Here is a 16145-nt window from a genome sequence, read left to right as displayed (position 1 = left end):
GTTGATCTGCTGAGTGGTCTGATTTTGGGTTCGTGCTGGAAATAGATTATAGATGAATTGAACCATGTGTTTGGACTTGACTGCGGACAATCCTTGATATTTGATAGCATTGATACATATCAATGGGTTGATAGTCGAATACATACACCAGAACAGTCTAAAGAAGTATGATATTCTTTATACCAAAGTAAAAAATAGAACAAAAGAAAAGTCATCCCTCCGGAAAACATAAACAAGACTTAAGACTGACATGACATGGCTCGTAGGGTCCCAAAAATAGGGAGGCCAGAATATCCAACCCCAAACTGGCCAAAAAGGAAATGCATGAGGAAAAAAAGGCCGCGAAATTTCCTCTCTATTAACTGAGAATTTTTGTGTTCGGTGAGCTTTTTTCATTCGTAAAAAAAAAACATCCGTTGCATCCAGAATCCAGGGAATCAAATTTACTCGGCAGAGACCTCAACCTCGCGTGTAGGCTGGTTCCGTCGGCGGTCACTGTTGCGGTTCTTGTCACCCTTGGCGGCTTCTTGGTCGGCGGGGGACTGGATACCCTCACGGGCGAAACGCTCACGCTCGGAGCGGATGACAGTGAGGACGTTCTCGAGGGAGCGGCGCCACACCATCAAGCGGCCCTGGACCTCGGACCATTGCTTCTCACCAAAGACACGGTAGGTGGCACGGTGAACGAGGAACTCAGACTTCAACTGGGAGAGCTTGCCCTCAACGAGACCGGCACGGATGGTGTCGATAACCCACATCTCGACATCGGAAGCGGGAACACGCAGAGCGGAAGCGATGGAGGCGTAGGGGAGCGAGCGCGAGGGGGCGGAGGCGGCCAGAGTGGTGAGAGTGAGGAGACGCATCTTGGTCTGAAGAGCATCGGCGTACTCAGCAAGAACACCACCAGAGATGGAGGAGAGCGGGGTGGCAGAAACGAAGGTCTCGTAGGCGTCGAGGGTGTCCGAGGTGAAGATCTCGAGCAGCTCGAAGAGGCTGCTCTCGCTGGAACGCAGGGCCTGGACGGCATCGGTGGCAGTGAGGGGAGCGAAGTCGAAGACAGTGGGGCGACGCAGAGCGGTAGCGAGAGCGCGCACAGCGAGGTCGCGGGACTCGGGCTTGCTCACATTGGCAGCGTCGATGGTCTGCAGAGCCTGGATAAGGTGGGACTGGGAGAGTTCCTCGTCACCGGCGGCGGTCGAGGCCTCGGCGATAGCAATGTGCAACTTGCGGGTGTCGTCGGAGTCCAACTCCCACGAGGCGAGCCATGTGGGGAGCTGCGAAGAGAGCTGGGGCTTGAGGGCCTCAAAGGCGATTCCCGAACCGGACTGGCGAATCACGGCAACAATGGCCAGAAGAACGTGGTAACGGCTGGCGTCGGTGGCGGACAAAGTGTTGAAGATGGTGGAGAGGATGGAGATGGCGAGCGAAGCACCGAACTGAGGCGAGGTGGTGATGGGCTTGGCGAGGTAGGTGCAAATGCGAGGGAGGAACACATCAGCATCGGAGGACTGGTGAACAAGATGAACCAGGAGGTTGTAAGACGAGGTGATCTCTGCTAGTTGTCAGTTTTTTTTCTTCTCCCTCCCTCCATGGACATAGAAAAGAGCGAAAGTCCGATTGCAGATCGATTTCTTTGTCCAGACTTCAACACAACTCACCCTTTTCGGGGGCGGCGCTCAAAGCGGTCGCAGAGGCAACAAGCTTCTTGAGGACCTCATCGCGCTGCTTGAGGTCGGCTTCGGCCTCAGACTGTTCCTGCTGGCGGAGAGGCTCGAGGAGCGGGGCGATCTCGGACTGAAGGCTACCCTCTTTGCGGAGAGCGTCGATGTACTGGGCGAACTCGTCGGCGAGCTCGGTGAAGGAACCCTCGATGAGGAGGGTGGTAGTAGGGGCGGGCATGATGGGGATGTGTGGTTGTAAGGAGAGAGAGGGAGAACGTGAAGTTCTTGGGTGGTGGAGTCTAATCGATAAGTTGAGAAATTTCAGTGTGTGCCAAAAAGTCTTGGCGAAACACGAACACCAACTTCTACAATACGATTCTTTGTTCACTTTTCTTAACCACTCTGCAGAATATGGGGTTTATTACTTTTGAAATAAAAAATACTGGGGCGAAAGATCTTCGCACACAAAACTCCGTCTCGACATATCAAAAGGAAGGACAGGCGCCACGTTTCATAGACGGAGAAACATCATGAGTCAAGAGCAGTTGGAACAGGGGAATCGAGCGTCTTGAAAAAGACAAAATGGCAGCGCGATGAGATAAAAGCATAAAACAACAACAAAGACAACATGCGACCACAGGATCAAGAGAGCATTTGCAATCCTTACAGGACCATGCGAGCGGCCACGAACATGAGACCAGCCATGACACCAGTGGACATCTTGGTCATGTCACCAGCAGCAGCGTTGCTGGTGGTTGTGCTCGCGGCTGCGACGGATGAGGTCTCCGAGGCCGACGAGTCAGTGGTTGTGGCCGTGGCCAGAGTGGTGGACGCGGCCATGGTTGAGGAAGAGGAAGTGGTGGACACCTCGCTAGCATTCTTGGAGCCACAGCTGGAGGCGGCCTTCTTGCAGGCGCGCTGGCCTTCGGCGTCATTGGCGTGCGTGGTGATGCACTGGCCGAAGTTGTTCTGGCAGACGTAGAAGGGGATGGTCTGCATGTAGGGAGACACATCGGGTGTCGAATCATCGCTGCAGACACAGCTGAACTTCAGGGTGGTCTGTTGAGAGTCAGTCTGCTGTTCCCACGCAATACTCGGGCAGTTTCACATACAGGGTCGCACGAGTTGAGCTTAGTGCCCGTTTGGCAGATCTCAGGGCAGGCATTGCGCTGTCCGGTACACCAGCCGCCTGTCACGTATTAGCAACTTGGGTCACCATGATGATTGTCATGCCACTTACTCCGAGTGTCGGCATCCACCAGGCCAATGTTCCAACCCTCGGGGAAGGTGTATTCAGTGGAGTTGGCAGCCAAGACCGAGGTGGCCAGAGCGGAGAGGAAAGCGATGGAGTAACGCATGATGAATATGGATTATTAATTAAGTAGAGAGTAGAGGAGAGTCAAGAAGAACAGAGTAGAACAGAACAGAGTCAAGCAAAGTCAGGTGGAAGGGAGGGGGGAAGGGAAAGAAGAAGGAAGACCTGCTAAAATAGCAGCTAAAATAGCAGGAACCCAAGGTAACGTCCTTCCAACTAGCACGGGGCCCTTGGTACAGTGTATAACTTGGTTATCATTGAAACAAAAGGGAGCAGATACCAGTCCAAGATGAATCAGGGTCCTTGGCTGCATCCAACTAAGCCGTAACTGGTTAAACAGACCCCTACCGACCCCTATCCGAGCGAATCAAGCCGTTGCCAATGGAGACCTGCAGAGTCTGTGGTACAAAACAAGTCGCTTACACCACTTTCTCTTGTTTATTCCGTTTTATCTCGCATTCCCATGCCGAATTCCGGATCCGGAATCCCTTGCGTGGGACATATCTGGAAGTAGGAGGTCAATACATGGGGAAATCCAGGTCCAGGGGTCCCCGGGTCTGTAATTGGACCGGCAATTGCCCTGGGATCAGCAGAGATGAACTACGCGGAGTACGGAGGACGATGATCAGAGATGCAGCTGAAGCTTCCAGGCACCGTGCACGTGACTGACTATCTTGCCCTTCTCGGACCCCCGGGCCGAGGTTCATCTACTGTGATGAACTAAACTGATCTCTTCGCTTTTGGTGCTCTTCCAATCGCGACACAACTCACCAAGAATTGAAAAGCAAAAGAGAGACAAAGAGAGAAAACCATGGCTGACCCTGGCCCGGCCATTGCTCATCTCCGCTCCCACCCATGGGCCAACTCCCTAATCTCCTCCACCGACTACACTCCAATAGAAACCGATTCCCGTCGTTTAAAGCCGACAACCGGTGAAGATGGCTACTTTGCCCAAACCCTCAACACAAATTCCACAATCCCACACTGTCTAACCCTGCAACGGCGCAAGATCGAACCCGTCCCAGCAGACATCCCCGCGTGGCTCCCCGCAACCAAAGCAGAAGCCGCTGCCGCGGCAAAGCCCACCCCCGGCGTAAACCCGGCCGATGTCATCATGATCTTTGACCTGAGTAGCCCTGGGCTATCGGGTCATCCGTCAACGGTACATGGTGGGATCGTCGCAACCCTGATTGACGAGGCGATGTCCCTTGCGGTTGCGGCTCATGCTAATGCGCCCAGCGAGGGGGGCCCTGAGGGGAATCCGCGGGGGCGGATCTTTACCGCGCAGTTGGATGTGCGGTATAAGAAACGGGTGGTGACACCTGCGGTGTTGGTGATCAAGGCGAGGGTGGTTGGGCGCGTTGGAAAGAAGTACTGGGTGCGAGCGCAGGCCTTGCAGGAGGATGAGGAGGGTGCAGGTGGTCACCTAGAGTGGGCAAAGCGGAAGCTCGTCAAGGCGGATGCCATGGCTTTTTGGGTGAGGACCGATTCGAAGCTATGAGAATGAAGAATTGGGACTCGGATCTCTCGTCGTTGTACATTTATGAGCGACGATATCGCCCGCCCGCACATACGTCAACTTGGACATATAAGTTAGACTACCATATACTCTTTATACTATTCACAGAATCTATGTACATCAACCTCCGACATGGAACATATCTACAACTTCTGGAACTTCCTCGTCCCAACATTCCGACTCGCACTAACCACCAAGCCAACCTGCGTACTCAACGCAACAACCTCGCCATCAGCATCAAGAACAGTAACCTCCAAATCCGTCCGTCCATCCCTAACAACCTTGGTCACAACCCGACTATAAAGCCACTCCACACCCCCAGCAGGAAGATGCTTCTTCATGTCCACGTTTAATGTTACAGTGGGATACCAAAACTTCGCCTTCATTTCCGGAGCCTTTCCCCCCTCCTCACGGGCCACAGCCTCAGCAGACATATGATCAAACCCATCAAGCGCCATAGGAAACATGTCAACGAGATACGCAACAGCAGCATCCGTCCAACGCCCATTCCCATCCCCACCAGGCCTAAACCGCGCCCACTGATCAACACCCATACCGACCCGTTTCTCAGCAGGCCCGAACAACTCAATCTGCGCAGCAGCTTTGCGGAACTCCGCAAAAGGAGGATTCATCTTCATCCACCCGCCGTCACGACCGGTAGATCCCAGCGCCGACAAATCCACAGAGCCATCGGCGCGCGAGCCAGCCGGCGGAACAGGGTACGGCTTCCACCCCGTTCCAGCGCTGATTCCGACTTCCGTGTCGGGCGGGCTGAGCGTGATATAGCCCGCGACCATGATCTCCATTTGGCCGGGTTTCTTATCGGATTCTTGGAGGAGTTTGATGTGGATTGTGCTGGTGCGTAGGCCTAGCTTGACATCTTCCACTTCAAAGGTTGCTGGTCCTGCTGCTGTGCGGCGCAGGAAGGAAAGCTGCAGGGAGATTGGCGAGGGTGTTGTTTTGTATCTGTTTGCATGGGCGTGCGCAAAGTGCGTTTTTGCTAGATTGTAAATTACGGCTGTTGTGTAGCCGCCGTGGGGAACTGGGTTTTATGTTAGTCTGTGTATTTCATGAGGTATGGGAGTGGGATGGGGAATTGGGAGTTGGTTTACCGGTTCCTATGCACCATTCTGGGCGGAGGTTGGCGCTGTATTTGTTTGCGCCTTGGGGTGTTACCTGAATGGCTTCTTCGAATGATCGGTTGAGAGTAGACATTTTGAGGTTCTAAGTCTAAAATCTCTAAAATCTCAAGGGTGAAGGGAAAGAAGAATGAAGGAAAGCTATTAAGGTCCCCCCCATATATCGAACCTCGGCTCGGTTTTCCCCAGACCGAGGATCAGTCATCAACTATATTGGCCTCGCGTGAATCGGAATAAAAGGACTTGGAGCTTGGAGGGCTTAACGTGATTTTGATAGAATATAGATGGTATATGAGCTGGAATTAATGTCCCATCTAGCTGCTAGCAATCAACTGGATCGTTCTACACTCTTTTCTGTAAAGACCGAAATGGTTCATGAGCTCACGGTCCATCTGCTCTGCGAAATTTTGACTTGGCCTCCAAACCGACTTGACATGTCCATCCTTAGTGATAATCTCGCGAGTCGCAATCAACATTGTTCCCAAAGGAGTTTTGCAGGCCGTGGGATAATACATGGGCTTAGTGATCTTGCGCAAAGCGTTGTCGTACACCATGGGTATGCCATACGTCTTCTTAGAATCGGATGATTCCAGCTCTTTCATCGCCCTGATTTTGAATTGTCAGCCCATCTCATTTCCTGAACTCAACATAGGTAAGTGATTTCGGTGACTCACGTAGCTTTGTACCCCACAGGAATGGTCTGTGGATCCGAGACCATCAAGTCGGCCACAAGGGGAGCATTTCTGCTCACAAAGTCACTATCTTTAGGAGCCGGGAGAAACTTATATGCCAGAACACGCCCAAAGACATCAAGTGTCAATGGCTTTGCTTTGGTATCGAGAGTGCCCCATGGTGCGCTGACATCATAACCTGCGCTCTTGTCAACGAGGTAGAGACCACCATTCGTTCCAGAAACCACAATGCTGCCAGAGTCGGCGGCCATGAGAATTCTGAAGCCTTGAGCGCCGTCAACCTTTTTGAAAGTGCGAGTAGCGTCGGTAATGCCAGGCTTTCCTGCCCCAGCGTCGCCAGTTTCCTTGGTGACCTTCTTGATAAGTCCGTCTGCTGACTTCGCTGTCCCGGCATTGAAGCCGTCGACACTATAATGATCATTAGATGAATTTTGGAGCCAACGAGAGTGGATATAACTTACTTGACACAGCCTAGGTCCTTTTCGAAGATTGGTATGTCTGCAAGTTCATATTCGAAAACGTCGAATCCAGCAACGTGGATACGGTTTTTGGCACCAACCTGTAATTGAACACCATTTTTACAGGTGCTCTCCTCATCGTCATCGCGGGCCTCGAGTTCCAAGTTTGCAGTTGCCTTGACATAGACAGAAGGTGTGTTGACGAGCCCAACTGTTTCCTTGAATTTCCCATCCAGAACAGTAAGCCCAACCTCAAGCGCCACAGGCAATCCAATGTCACCAGTGAGCGAAAATTCACCCTCGGCACGGAAAACTGGGTCAAACCCGGGTTCAAACCCTTTGACTTCGTTTTTACCTTTCAAGCTGGCAATGGCGTGTCCTGCTCCAACGGAAATGGTTCCACCAACAAGGATTTCAACTTTGCCCTCGGCCTCAAGACTGACTGCTACGCCGAAGGTCACCTGAGGACCAAGCGTGAGAATACCTGGAATGACCAAACCACCAAAAGGTATGCTCTTAAGGTCCTTGCTCTTCTTTGGCTTAATGGTCTTCTTTGGCTTGATGGTCTTCTTCTTCTCCTTGGACTTGCTCTTTGTGCCGTCGGCGCTGATTCCAAACTGAGCATCCAGGGTCAGAGGATCGTTATTGACAAAAGAGATACTGCCTTCGGTGATACCGTCTTTGATGCTAAATGCTAACCGGCCATCAATGTCAATATTGACGTGAATGCCACATTTAGCGCACTGAACTGTCCAATGGAACGCATCATCATCGTCATAGTTGTCAGAGCTAGCAAGTGTATAGCCGTCCTTCATGCCAAAAATTTCAGGTGGAGTATGACCAAAGTCACTCTTGAGGTATGAGTCAATTTTGATGTCGTTATGGTATGTGTGATCGAATGGGACACCAAACGGCACCAGAATCAACTTTGCGGTGATGACTGCAAGTTCAATAATTTGGTCGCCAACCTTTTTGATGAATTCGAATGCACTTTTGAAGAAATTTCCAATTCTCTTAAGATTCAAAGCTGTTAGCATGTGCTCTAGAATAAGCATTCAGATGGAAAGGTACTCACCCGGCCTAGATCTTTAAGTCCATTCCAAATATCAGTGAATATGTCTCGTCGACTGAGCTCAGATGAAGTGCGTCTTGAAACCTCAGTCTGGGTTTTCTTGGTTCGCTCTGCTCGGCGGCGTGTAGAGGACCTCCGGGTCATGTTCGTGCGTGCGGCAGGGACCTCAAGATCATCTATGTCGATGAAGTCCATAGTGTCAATCTCTTCACCCATATGACTTGTATCGAGGTTGGAGTTGTTGAAAAAGTTCTCCATTGCCCAAGGGTTCAGTGTAATATCCATAGTGGCGTTGCTAGCATATTGATCTGTAACATTGCGCTCTGCTGGAGATTCCGGCCGGCCTCTGTTATAAGACTGAGTTGGCTTGGTAACACGGACATGACCCTTGGTTGGTGATCTCTTTCTCTGTTTTGGGTCGCTGTATGTGCCCCATGTCATGACACCTGAATCGAGGGCGTCTGACTCCTCGATAGCAGTGACAGACACCACAATACACATGTCCACTAGATTGATCAAAGGCTGAGAAGCATGAAAGATGCTTCGCTTTCCCGAGCTTTCATCACCGCAGCCTGCATGGTAAGTCACCAGATTGATTCCACCCTGGATCAGCCAGGAGGCTTCCACTGTCGCCATTGCAAGCGGGTTGTCGAAGCAGATGTGCATGTCGCTTTCATCACAGGTGATGCTCTTGACATGATCGGACTGATCTAAGACGACCGTGTTGCGGACAAACTTTGCCTCGAGGGAGGCATGCTTTGCACCATGAAGAGCCGCTGGAAAAGTGTTAATAATCGGAAGTATCATTGGGTTTGGGGTGACTCACGACGATGTCCTTCCTGGCTATAGTACAGGACCTTTTCAAGGCCTGCAACGAGATGATCCAAGTCATTGGAGTTGTGGGAGGGATCTAACCCAGGATGCAACGATATATCATCGCCCGCAAAAGAAGGAGTGACTTGCAACAGACCGTCCACCGCCTTGTGAAGGCCGATGGCAGATGTGGTTGCCGCTATGCCCGATACGGCCAAGATGGCGTTGAGCCGCATGAGGATTCAATGAATGAATGACTAAATGACTAGATGAAAAGAAAATGAGTGTTAATGAGTGTGAATGAGTGGCACTGCTGCACATTACTTGGATATCATGAGGGTTTTATAGTCTATCTGTCTGATGCTGACTCGGTCCCTTGATTTTCGGTGTCAGTCGGGGTGGAGTATAGATCGGGGTTGTGACTATCGCTAATAGTGCCCGTCGATCGTCTGCAGCCACACAATAAACCTACCAATGGCCTTGTTTTTGGTGTTTTACCTCTCCTATTTGTTGAAACAACATGGTAGTCCACACGGACCGTTCCTTCATACGATGTGGATAAAGTTTCCGAAGTCCATCAGTGAAGATCAATCCCCATTAGTGACGTACTATACAGGCCGATCACTACAGGAGACGAATGAGAGACTGCAGTGTATGTCCCAGACCCTTACTCTGGGTCCTATGCACCATGTTACCAGCTAGCTTGACTGAACTATGGAAGTGGGTGAGTGCCACAACCCTTGAATGCTGACGAGGGTCTCTTGAAATGATCATTTGAGCACATAAGGTGGATATGAACGGAGTATGAATTGGCTATTATCTCTTGGTGCTGAATCGGGGCGTATGTTTTCACATCCTGGATGCTGTTTTGCTGCACTTTCTGAGATTTGCCTCCCCCTTACCTAAGATTGTACTAAAATGACTTTCTTTCATTGTCCTCTTACTGATGTTTGTCATTATTTACCTCTTCAAATTACATCCAATAACAAAGCATCATTCTATAGTTACGTTTTCAGTGGGAGCTACAGCAGACGGAGGCCGCTAAGCTACAAGGTCAACTCCGAGTTACCAACCGGGAGGGTCCGTATTTAAGTTACATAAGAAGCAGTGACATTCAAGAAAACATATCATTCATAAGGAAATAACTAGATGCATATGGAAAGGCGATTTTTTTTTTTTTTTGGTAATTTCGGGGAGAGGGAAATAAGGACCATGAACTGACCAGGGTAAACAGTAGGTCCGTCAAAGATATCAAATAGGACTATGTTAGTGCTTTGACATTCTGTATGCAATAAACTTGAAAGTGCTGTAAAAAAAATTGATGAATCCAAAACGAATGTGGATCGAAGAAACTGAGTTGTTCCACTCCTTCACATCTTCTCATTCCTCTTTTTCTCCTCTTTGCTTTTCTTCTCTTCAATATTTGCCTTGTAGTGGCACTTGGAGCATTTACTGCTCGCTAAACTGGGGGCGATATACATTCCAGGGTGCAATGGGCATTCAACGACGTGTCCCTTTGAAATGCATCGATTGGTGACAGTGTGACGGGGAAGGATTGGGCATTGGGTGTATGCCATTTTTGCTACTTTGATGTATTAAACGCAGGAAATATCATAGAGAGTGGCTCTGAGATGAAATACTCAGAAGATGCTTTGTTTTTGATGGTGATTTCGATTTGGCTTGAAGTTCAGCTCCTCTTATACCAGGGCCATGCCTCCAATTCCTTGACCGGGTACTATGGCTTGATAGAGTTAAAGATATCTTTGTTCTTTTTCTCACTATTTCAGCTTACCAAGGCCTTTCTTGAAAACAAAGACTCGAAAGAGAAGAATAATGCCATTGTTTTCATGAAATATCTAGCCCAAAGCTCTTGAAGCGTCCCACGGGAAGATTCGACAGCCAGCAGCAGTACAGACGCCTCTCTTTCATCTTTTAGTACGTTCTTCTGTATGATTGGGCGAATATAATCTAGCGCACTATCACATCCTCCGAAATCCTCATCCAGAAAGTCTAGCATACCGAGGCCAATGGAACAGATAGATCATGGCAAGGCAGCGAGAAAGCTGACCATATAATTTAATTCTGATGGAATTAATATCTTGGCACCGGTGCAGATGATGCCAAAATAAAGAATACATGAGATGCATGTGTGTAAAGCCTGAACTTGAATTATGAACCATGTTATTGATAGAAAAAAAAAAAAAAGGAAAAATAAAAGGAAATGTATCGAACGAAGAGGGATGCCAGCATATACGGTTCCAAAAGACAAAATCAAAACTCCGGTCCTTTTGGATATCTTCATTTATTCATCTTCGCGTCTTAGCATCCTCAAGATCAGCGCGAGTCATCAAGTAACTTGACGTAGGGGCAGTGATGTTCCATCTGCCGGGCCTGGGGCAGCCAATTGCTGTAGACAAGAAAGAACACCTAAGAATCGTTAGAAAGATCATAACACCAGAAGATGTAGGTGACAACTTACCAGTCACACCTTGAGTCAGAGTCGCCTTTGCCTCAGTGCTACGCGAGCCCAATGTAATTGTCATAGCGTACTCGACAGCCTTGGATCGCTGCAGTTTGTTGGCCCATCGGAAAACAGGCTCGTCCTCACGGTTGTCACCGATGACCAGCAGGAAGTCAGGTTTTGCGGCTTGCTTGGTTTTCTCATCGTGTTCAAGGAACCACTTCCAGACTAACGCTGCCGCAGATGCCTTGTTGGTATGTGTGGTTTCCACAATCAAAGCACCCTCAACGGAAATGGCATGCACGCCTTGGTTAGCACATGCATCATTGATATTTCCTGCACACTCAGCAGCAAGGCGAGCAGCAATGTGGCGGTCTTCTGCGGATCCATGATGGAAGACAAGAGAGCAGTGGCGCTCTTCGATCCAGCTGCCTTCCACACGAGCCTGGAAGTAAGCTAGAATGTTGGATACTGATTCCTTCCATGCTTTGACGTGCACCTTGTCTGCAAGATGCGTCCACACATCAGCTTGTGGCTCGCGTAAAAAGCATCCATTCTCGGCGATGAGGCCCAGGTTGTTGACCTGTCGGAATAGACGTTCCATTTCTTCGGGCATGCGGGAACTCATGACGTATACCACATTCGCAGGGTCTTCGGTCAAATCGGTCAGAGTGGTGATGGCGCGCTGCGGCGTGGTCAGAATAATGCTCCCTGGGGATCCCCATGAAGCTAGTGTTCCTTCGTAGTCAACGACCATGAGTCGTCGTTTCGACTGTCGATACTGTTCGGCAAGTCGAGATACAGATAGCCGAGGGACAGCCATAATCTCCCGAGACGACTGCTCGTGCCAGACCCGTGCAAGAGTTTCATTGAACGACTTGACCCAGTTGGCAGTGGAGTTTTGCAAGACTGCACTGAACATTCCCTCCCAGACCTTCTTCCGTTCTTGTTCATCACGAGTCAAGGCTGTGTAAATTGCTTCAGAGCATTGGCGGTAATCCCAAGGGTTGACCAAAAGAGCATGGTTTCCAAAGACAGATGCACTTCCAGTGAACTCGCTAAGGATCAATGATCCATACGCTTTGTTGCCATACCGACCGTCCTGGCAATAGACAAATTCGTGACTGGTCAAATTCATACCCTCGCGTAGACTAGTAATCATCAAAGCATCTGCCACGCTGATCAACGCAAGATATTGCGGGAAGGCCAGGTCTTGTTTGAGGAAAACGAGGGGTTGGTGGGCGAGAGTCGAGTGCATGGAGTTGATTCGCATGGCAATATCAGAGAGAGTTGCCTCCAAGTCAGGTTGATCCGTGGTGCTAGTTGCGACTTGAACCAAGACAACTTTATCTGCCCATTCCGGGTATGTATTCAGGAAAAGTTCGTAACTGAGAAGCTTTTGGCGAATGCCTCGAACAGAATCAATCTTATCACGCGAAACGATGAGACGCTTTCCTTGATAGCGTTCCGAGATTGCATCAACCCAGTGCTCAACATCTGTTGCTTGACGACGCTTGTCCCAAGAGGTTGGATCAATACCAATAGGGAATGTACCCACGTTGACAAACCGGTCTTCTAGCTGGATACCTTCAGGTGTAGCTTCCACGCAAAGGATTCGACTGCAAGTTTGCAAAAAGTGTCGGCAATACTCATCCGTCTGGAAACCAATGAGGTTGGCACCCAGGATACCCTCGAGAAGTTCTTTGCGAGGTGCCAAGCACTTGAAAACTTCTGAGGATGGGAAAGCAATGTGCAAGAAGAAGCCGATCTGTGCATCTGGCAACAACTTGCGAAGCATAGCTGGAACGAGTAGTAAGTGATAATCCTGAACCCAGATTGAATCGCCGCGCTTCCAGTCTTTCGCAATGCGATCCGCAAACGCCTGGTTGAGCTTGACGTAATAGATCCAAGAATGATCTTCATAAGCCTTGCTTTTTGGGTTATCCGGAATCTGATAGTGGAACACTGGCCAGAGAATAGTTTTGCAGAAATGTGTGTAGTGGCCGTCAAAGTCACCGTCACTCACACCAACCGTCAAGGACCCATATTCATTCTCCAATTTTTCCACAATATCCTTCCAAGTGTACTTTGCCAAAGCATCGATTGGCATTCCCAGGGTGCCTACCCACATCATCTGATCCAAAAATCCAGCATCTGTTGCAGAACGTACGGCATTTCGCAATCCACCGTTTCCCTGCTCAGCAGTTTCGATTGTCCATTCGGCCTTGGAAAATGACACTTTGCGGTTCGCAAACTGAGTCCATCTCTGTCCGGATGGAGGGGTAGGCTGGGCATTTGGAGCGCGCGACGAGACAGGTTCCTTGGCGACAGGGGGATCTTGATGTTTAAGGATAGAAGGCGAAGGTGACACCAGTGGCTTCGCCTTTGGCTGCATGAGGGAGGTAGTTGATCCCCATGCGGGTGAATGCCCCTCGCTCTCTGTCAGAAGCTGGGGTTCAGACTCAGCAGGCGCAGGAAACGGATACCCGCTCTTGGCTACCTCCGCCTGAGCCACGCTGGAAGCAAAGATGCGCTCATAATCCGTGGTGGCACCAGGAGTCAACCCGGGCTTTTTTATGGGGTCATTCTTTTCGAACAAGCTCGCGGCGGTATTGGTATTGGTATTAGTAGGGACGGGAGAGATTCCATCAATGGCGGGGTTGGCGGATGGAGGGCCGATTGGGGGTGATCGGTGGCGTCCATTATTGACATGGAAGTTCACCGTGTAGGGTAGGAAGCTAAAATATGGATAGGTCAGTCATACGTCGCGAACTAGCGGTGGGACACATACAGAGACGCAATGAAGACGGTCATGGTGATTTGACTCGAGCCCAGAGAGAAGGGTCGGGGATTAGAACACCAAAGAGCAAGGTTCTGGATAAGAATAGAGAAATCAAATGCAATGCAAAGAACGAATGGCCGCTTAGGAGTGTAGCAATTGAGGAATCGAGCGAGAGAGTGAGTGAAAAAGAGTTACACGATGTGTTTTCTCATGGCTACGTCATGTGAATAGCGTGGGCTGAAGAAGCAAGTTTCCCCTTACCTTACAGCACACACACAAGACGGCAGAACATTTGATATCAAGAAAACGACGAGAGAAGTGGACTCTATGGAATAGTTGCAGAAGCAAGGAAGATCTCAACACCTCAGCGATGGGAGTATGACTGCAGATTACAGCCTCGTACCAAGTTCCCCCCACTTTATACGGGGCCGGGTATTCCCGTACGGTATTACCAGTACAGAAGTATGTCCGCTGGGCCGTGATTGGCGGAAACTCATACACAGTCACCTGACATGAGGTAATATCTTTCCATCAGTCCCCAATTGCCTCGTTCATCCCGGCCATGACCTTACGCCTCACATCTGCTCCAGTATCTGGTGTTAAGAAACGAAAGTCCTCTGCACCTCGGCCTCGTGCCTCGCCTTTTGCCGCTCATGCGCGCCGCAAACCTTCATCCGGGGGAGCTAGTAGCTTGAAGTCAACTGCCGATCTGAGTTTGGATGATCCGCTTCCAGACTTAGGTGGGTCGCATTACATTTCACAAACTGCACCGGTGCAGAATGTACGACAGGGTATTCAATATATCCGCGATGGTATATTCGAAGAGCTCCCACAGCGAGCTGGCATGAATAGTACTCGGATTGCAGAGGTACTCAATTTGCGCCGATCATTACCACCGCTTGCCTCGGTCGCCCACGTTCATACTCTGCTGGATGCGCCAACACAAGTGGAGAGAGAGATCGTTGAACTAGTCCAGTCAGGCCAAGTTCGGCGACTCATTATTCCCGGTCGTGGCAATGATGCAGCCGGACTGGGTGATTGTCTGGTGTTAGCAGAGGACTGGGAGAAGCTGGTACAGGGAAGTCCTTTATTGGATGCCCCAATCAAAGGTTAGTTGTATTCTAATAATCTGAACAACACATATTAATCTGATTTCAGATAAATTCCTTGATATTCTTAAACGCATGGGAACCGCCTCAGCGATTTCGCAGGGGGTCTTTACACCTGATGAATATAGGGCTTTGCTTCGTGCTGGCTTCATTGTTTCATCGTCCTCATTCACCCAGGGGTCGCTGAGTATTGCCTCTCTTCCCAATTTGCCAACTTCAGCTGCTTCGTCAGCAAGTCGCAAAGAATCCACTCAGTACAAGACCGAGCGCCCTGTCCAGTCCGATGCACAGGCGCGTGCTGCAACTCTTTTTCTATCTCTTCCTAATACTGGCACTTATCTTCGCTTACTCGGGTCGAGCCGCGCACACCTACTCGCTTTGCTTCGGCGGTCTGCTTCTGGGGAAGCTCCTCTGGGTCTGCTGAAAGACCGGTGGGATGGAGCTGTTGAAACCGAAAAGAGCTTCCATCTTGCCAAGCGGGCTCGTGGTGAGTTTGCTGGAATTCTGCCGGGTAAGACGAAGAAGTGGAAGGAGTTATATGGCATGCACTTCCGATGGGCTTTAGAGGAAGCTCTCGGTGCTGGGCTAGTAGAGCTATTTGAGACGGGCAGTGTAGGACCTGGAATCCGCTGTTTATAGTATTGAGAAGCCACTAAAGATACCCATTGAGCCAGTAATCTACCATGGGCATTTCCAGATGGGTCCCATTATTTAAACTTTGGACCTCACATGAATCGGTTGAGAACGCAGTCATGATTTCACAGGTAACCAACGGGATCCCACCTTATGAAGTAATAACAAAGCTCATATTGAAGCAAATTGAACCGGCTTGGAGTGACACCACTGAAGCCTGGGAAGGTGTGAGAATGCAAGTTGGCCGTTGTGGAGGTCGAGGTATAGCCCCCTCCAAGGCATTCAAGAATCAACCACAAACTCAACCCAGGTCAGAAACAAGAGGGAATTGGCGACATGAACTTTCACTGACTAGTATGAAGACTACATTGGTTGCCAGCTCACAAAGCATTATGGTGAGAGTATTATAAGAAGTCCTGTCAAATCCCATTCGTTACAACCCAAGCTGGGGGGTTCTGGTACGGAGACAGGGAGATATGTTCAATGCACTA

General features: G+C 49.8%; 7 protein-coding genes across 7 annotated transcripts; 2 read left to right on the top strand and 5 right to left on the bottom strand.

Annotated features, from left to right (window-relative positions):
• Window positions 1-443: 443 nt before the first annotated feature.
• N7511_008932 (PCI domain protein) lies at window positions 444-1899 on the bottom strand (the record flags this gene model as incomplete). Its single annotated transcript, XM_057131309.1, has 2 exons — window positions 444-1552; window positions 1659-1899. 2 exons carry the CDS (start codon window positions 1897-1899, stop codon window positions 444-446), a joined length of 1350 nt encoding a protein of 449 aa, XP_056979297.1.
• A 425-nt stretch (window positions 1900-2324) lies between these two features.
• Window positions 2325-3019, bottom strand: N7511_008931 (uncharacterized protein; the record flags this gene model as incomplete). The annotated part of the gene is made up of 3 exons (XM_057131308.1): window positions 2325-2720; window positions 2774-2850; window positions 2902-3019. The coding sequence occupies 3 exons, from the start codon at window positions 3017-3019 to the stop codon at window positions 2325-2327; spliced, it is 591 nt and encodes a 196-aa protein (XP_056979296.1).
• A 768-nt stretch (window positions 3020-3787) lies between these two features.
• Window positions 3788-4477, top strand: N7511_008930 (PaaI family thioesterase; the record flags this gene model as incomplete). Its single annotated transcript, XM_057131307.1, has 1 exon — window positions 3788-4477. The coding sequence occupies one exon, from the start codon at window positions 3788-3790 to the stop codon at window positions 4475-4477; it is 690 nt and encodes a 229-aa protein (XP_056979295.1).
• Window positions 4478-4638: 161 nt separating this feature from the next.
• Window positions 4639-5710, bottom strand: N7511_008929 (thioesterase family protein; the record flags this gene model as incomplete). Its single annotated transcript, XM_057131306.1, has 2 exons — window positions 4639-5537; window positions 5608-5710. 2 exons carry the CDS (start codon window positions 5708-5710, stop codon window positions 4639-4641), a joined length of 1002 nt encoding a protein of 333 aa, XP_056979294.1.
• Window positions 5711-5948: 238 nt separating this feature from the next.
• N7511_008928 (uncharacterized protein) lies at window positions 5949-8905 on the bottom strand (the record flags this gene model as incomplete). Its single annotated transcript, XM_057131305.1, has 5 exons — window positions 5949-6240; window positions 6309-6734; window positions 6788-7797; window positions 7860-8632; window positions 8683-8905. The coding sequence occupies 5 exons, from the start codon at window positions 8903-8905 to the stop codon at window positions 5949-5951; spliced, it is 2724 nt and encodes a 907-aa protein (XP_056979293.1).
• A 2111-nt stretch (window positions 8906-11016) lies between these two features.
• On the bottom strand, window positions 11017-13944 carry N7511_008927 (putative alpha,alpha-trehalose phosphate synthase subunit TPS3; the record flags this gene model as incomplete). Its single annotated transcript, XM_057131304.1, has 3 exons — window positions 11017-11096; window positions 11149-13868; window positions 13922-13944. The coding sequence occupies 3 exons, from the start codon at window positions 13942-13944 to the stop codon at window positions 11017-11019; spliced, it is 2823 nt and encodes a 940-aa protein (XP_056979292.1).
• A 530-nt stretch (window positions 13945-14474) lies between these two features.
• On the top strand, window positions 14475-15660 carry N7511_008926 (Stk19 family serine/threonine-protein kinase; the record flags this gene model as incomplete). The annotated part of the gene is made up of 2 exons (XM_057131303.1): window positions 14475-15021; window positions 15071-15660. The coding sequence occupies 2 exons, from the start codon at window positions 14475-14477 to the stop codon at window positions 15658-15660; spliced, it is 1137 nt and encodes a 378-aa protein (XP_056979291.1).
• Window positions 15661-16145: the final 485 nt, after the last annotated feature.

This window comes from Penicillium nucicola (assembly GCF_028828085.1).
Source record: "Penicillium nucicola strain IBT 29836 chromosome Unknown utg000010l, whole genome shotgun sequence".
Classification (NCBI taxonomy): domain Eukaryota; kingdom Fungi; phylum Ascomycota; class Eurotiomycetes; order Eurotiales; family Aspergillaceae; genus Penicillium; species Penicillium nucicola.
This window is presented reverse-complemented; position numbering and strand designations above follow the sequence as displayed.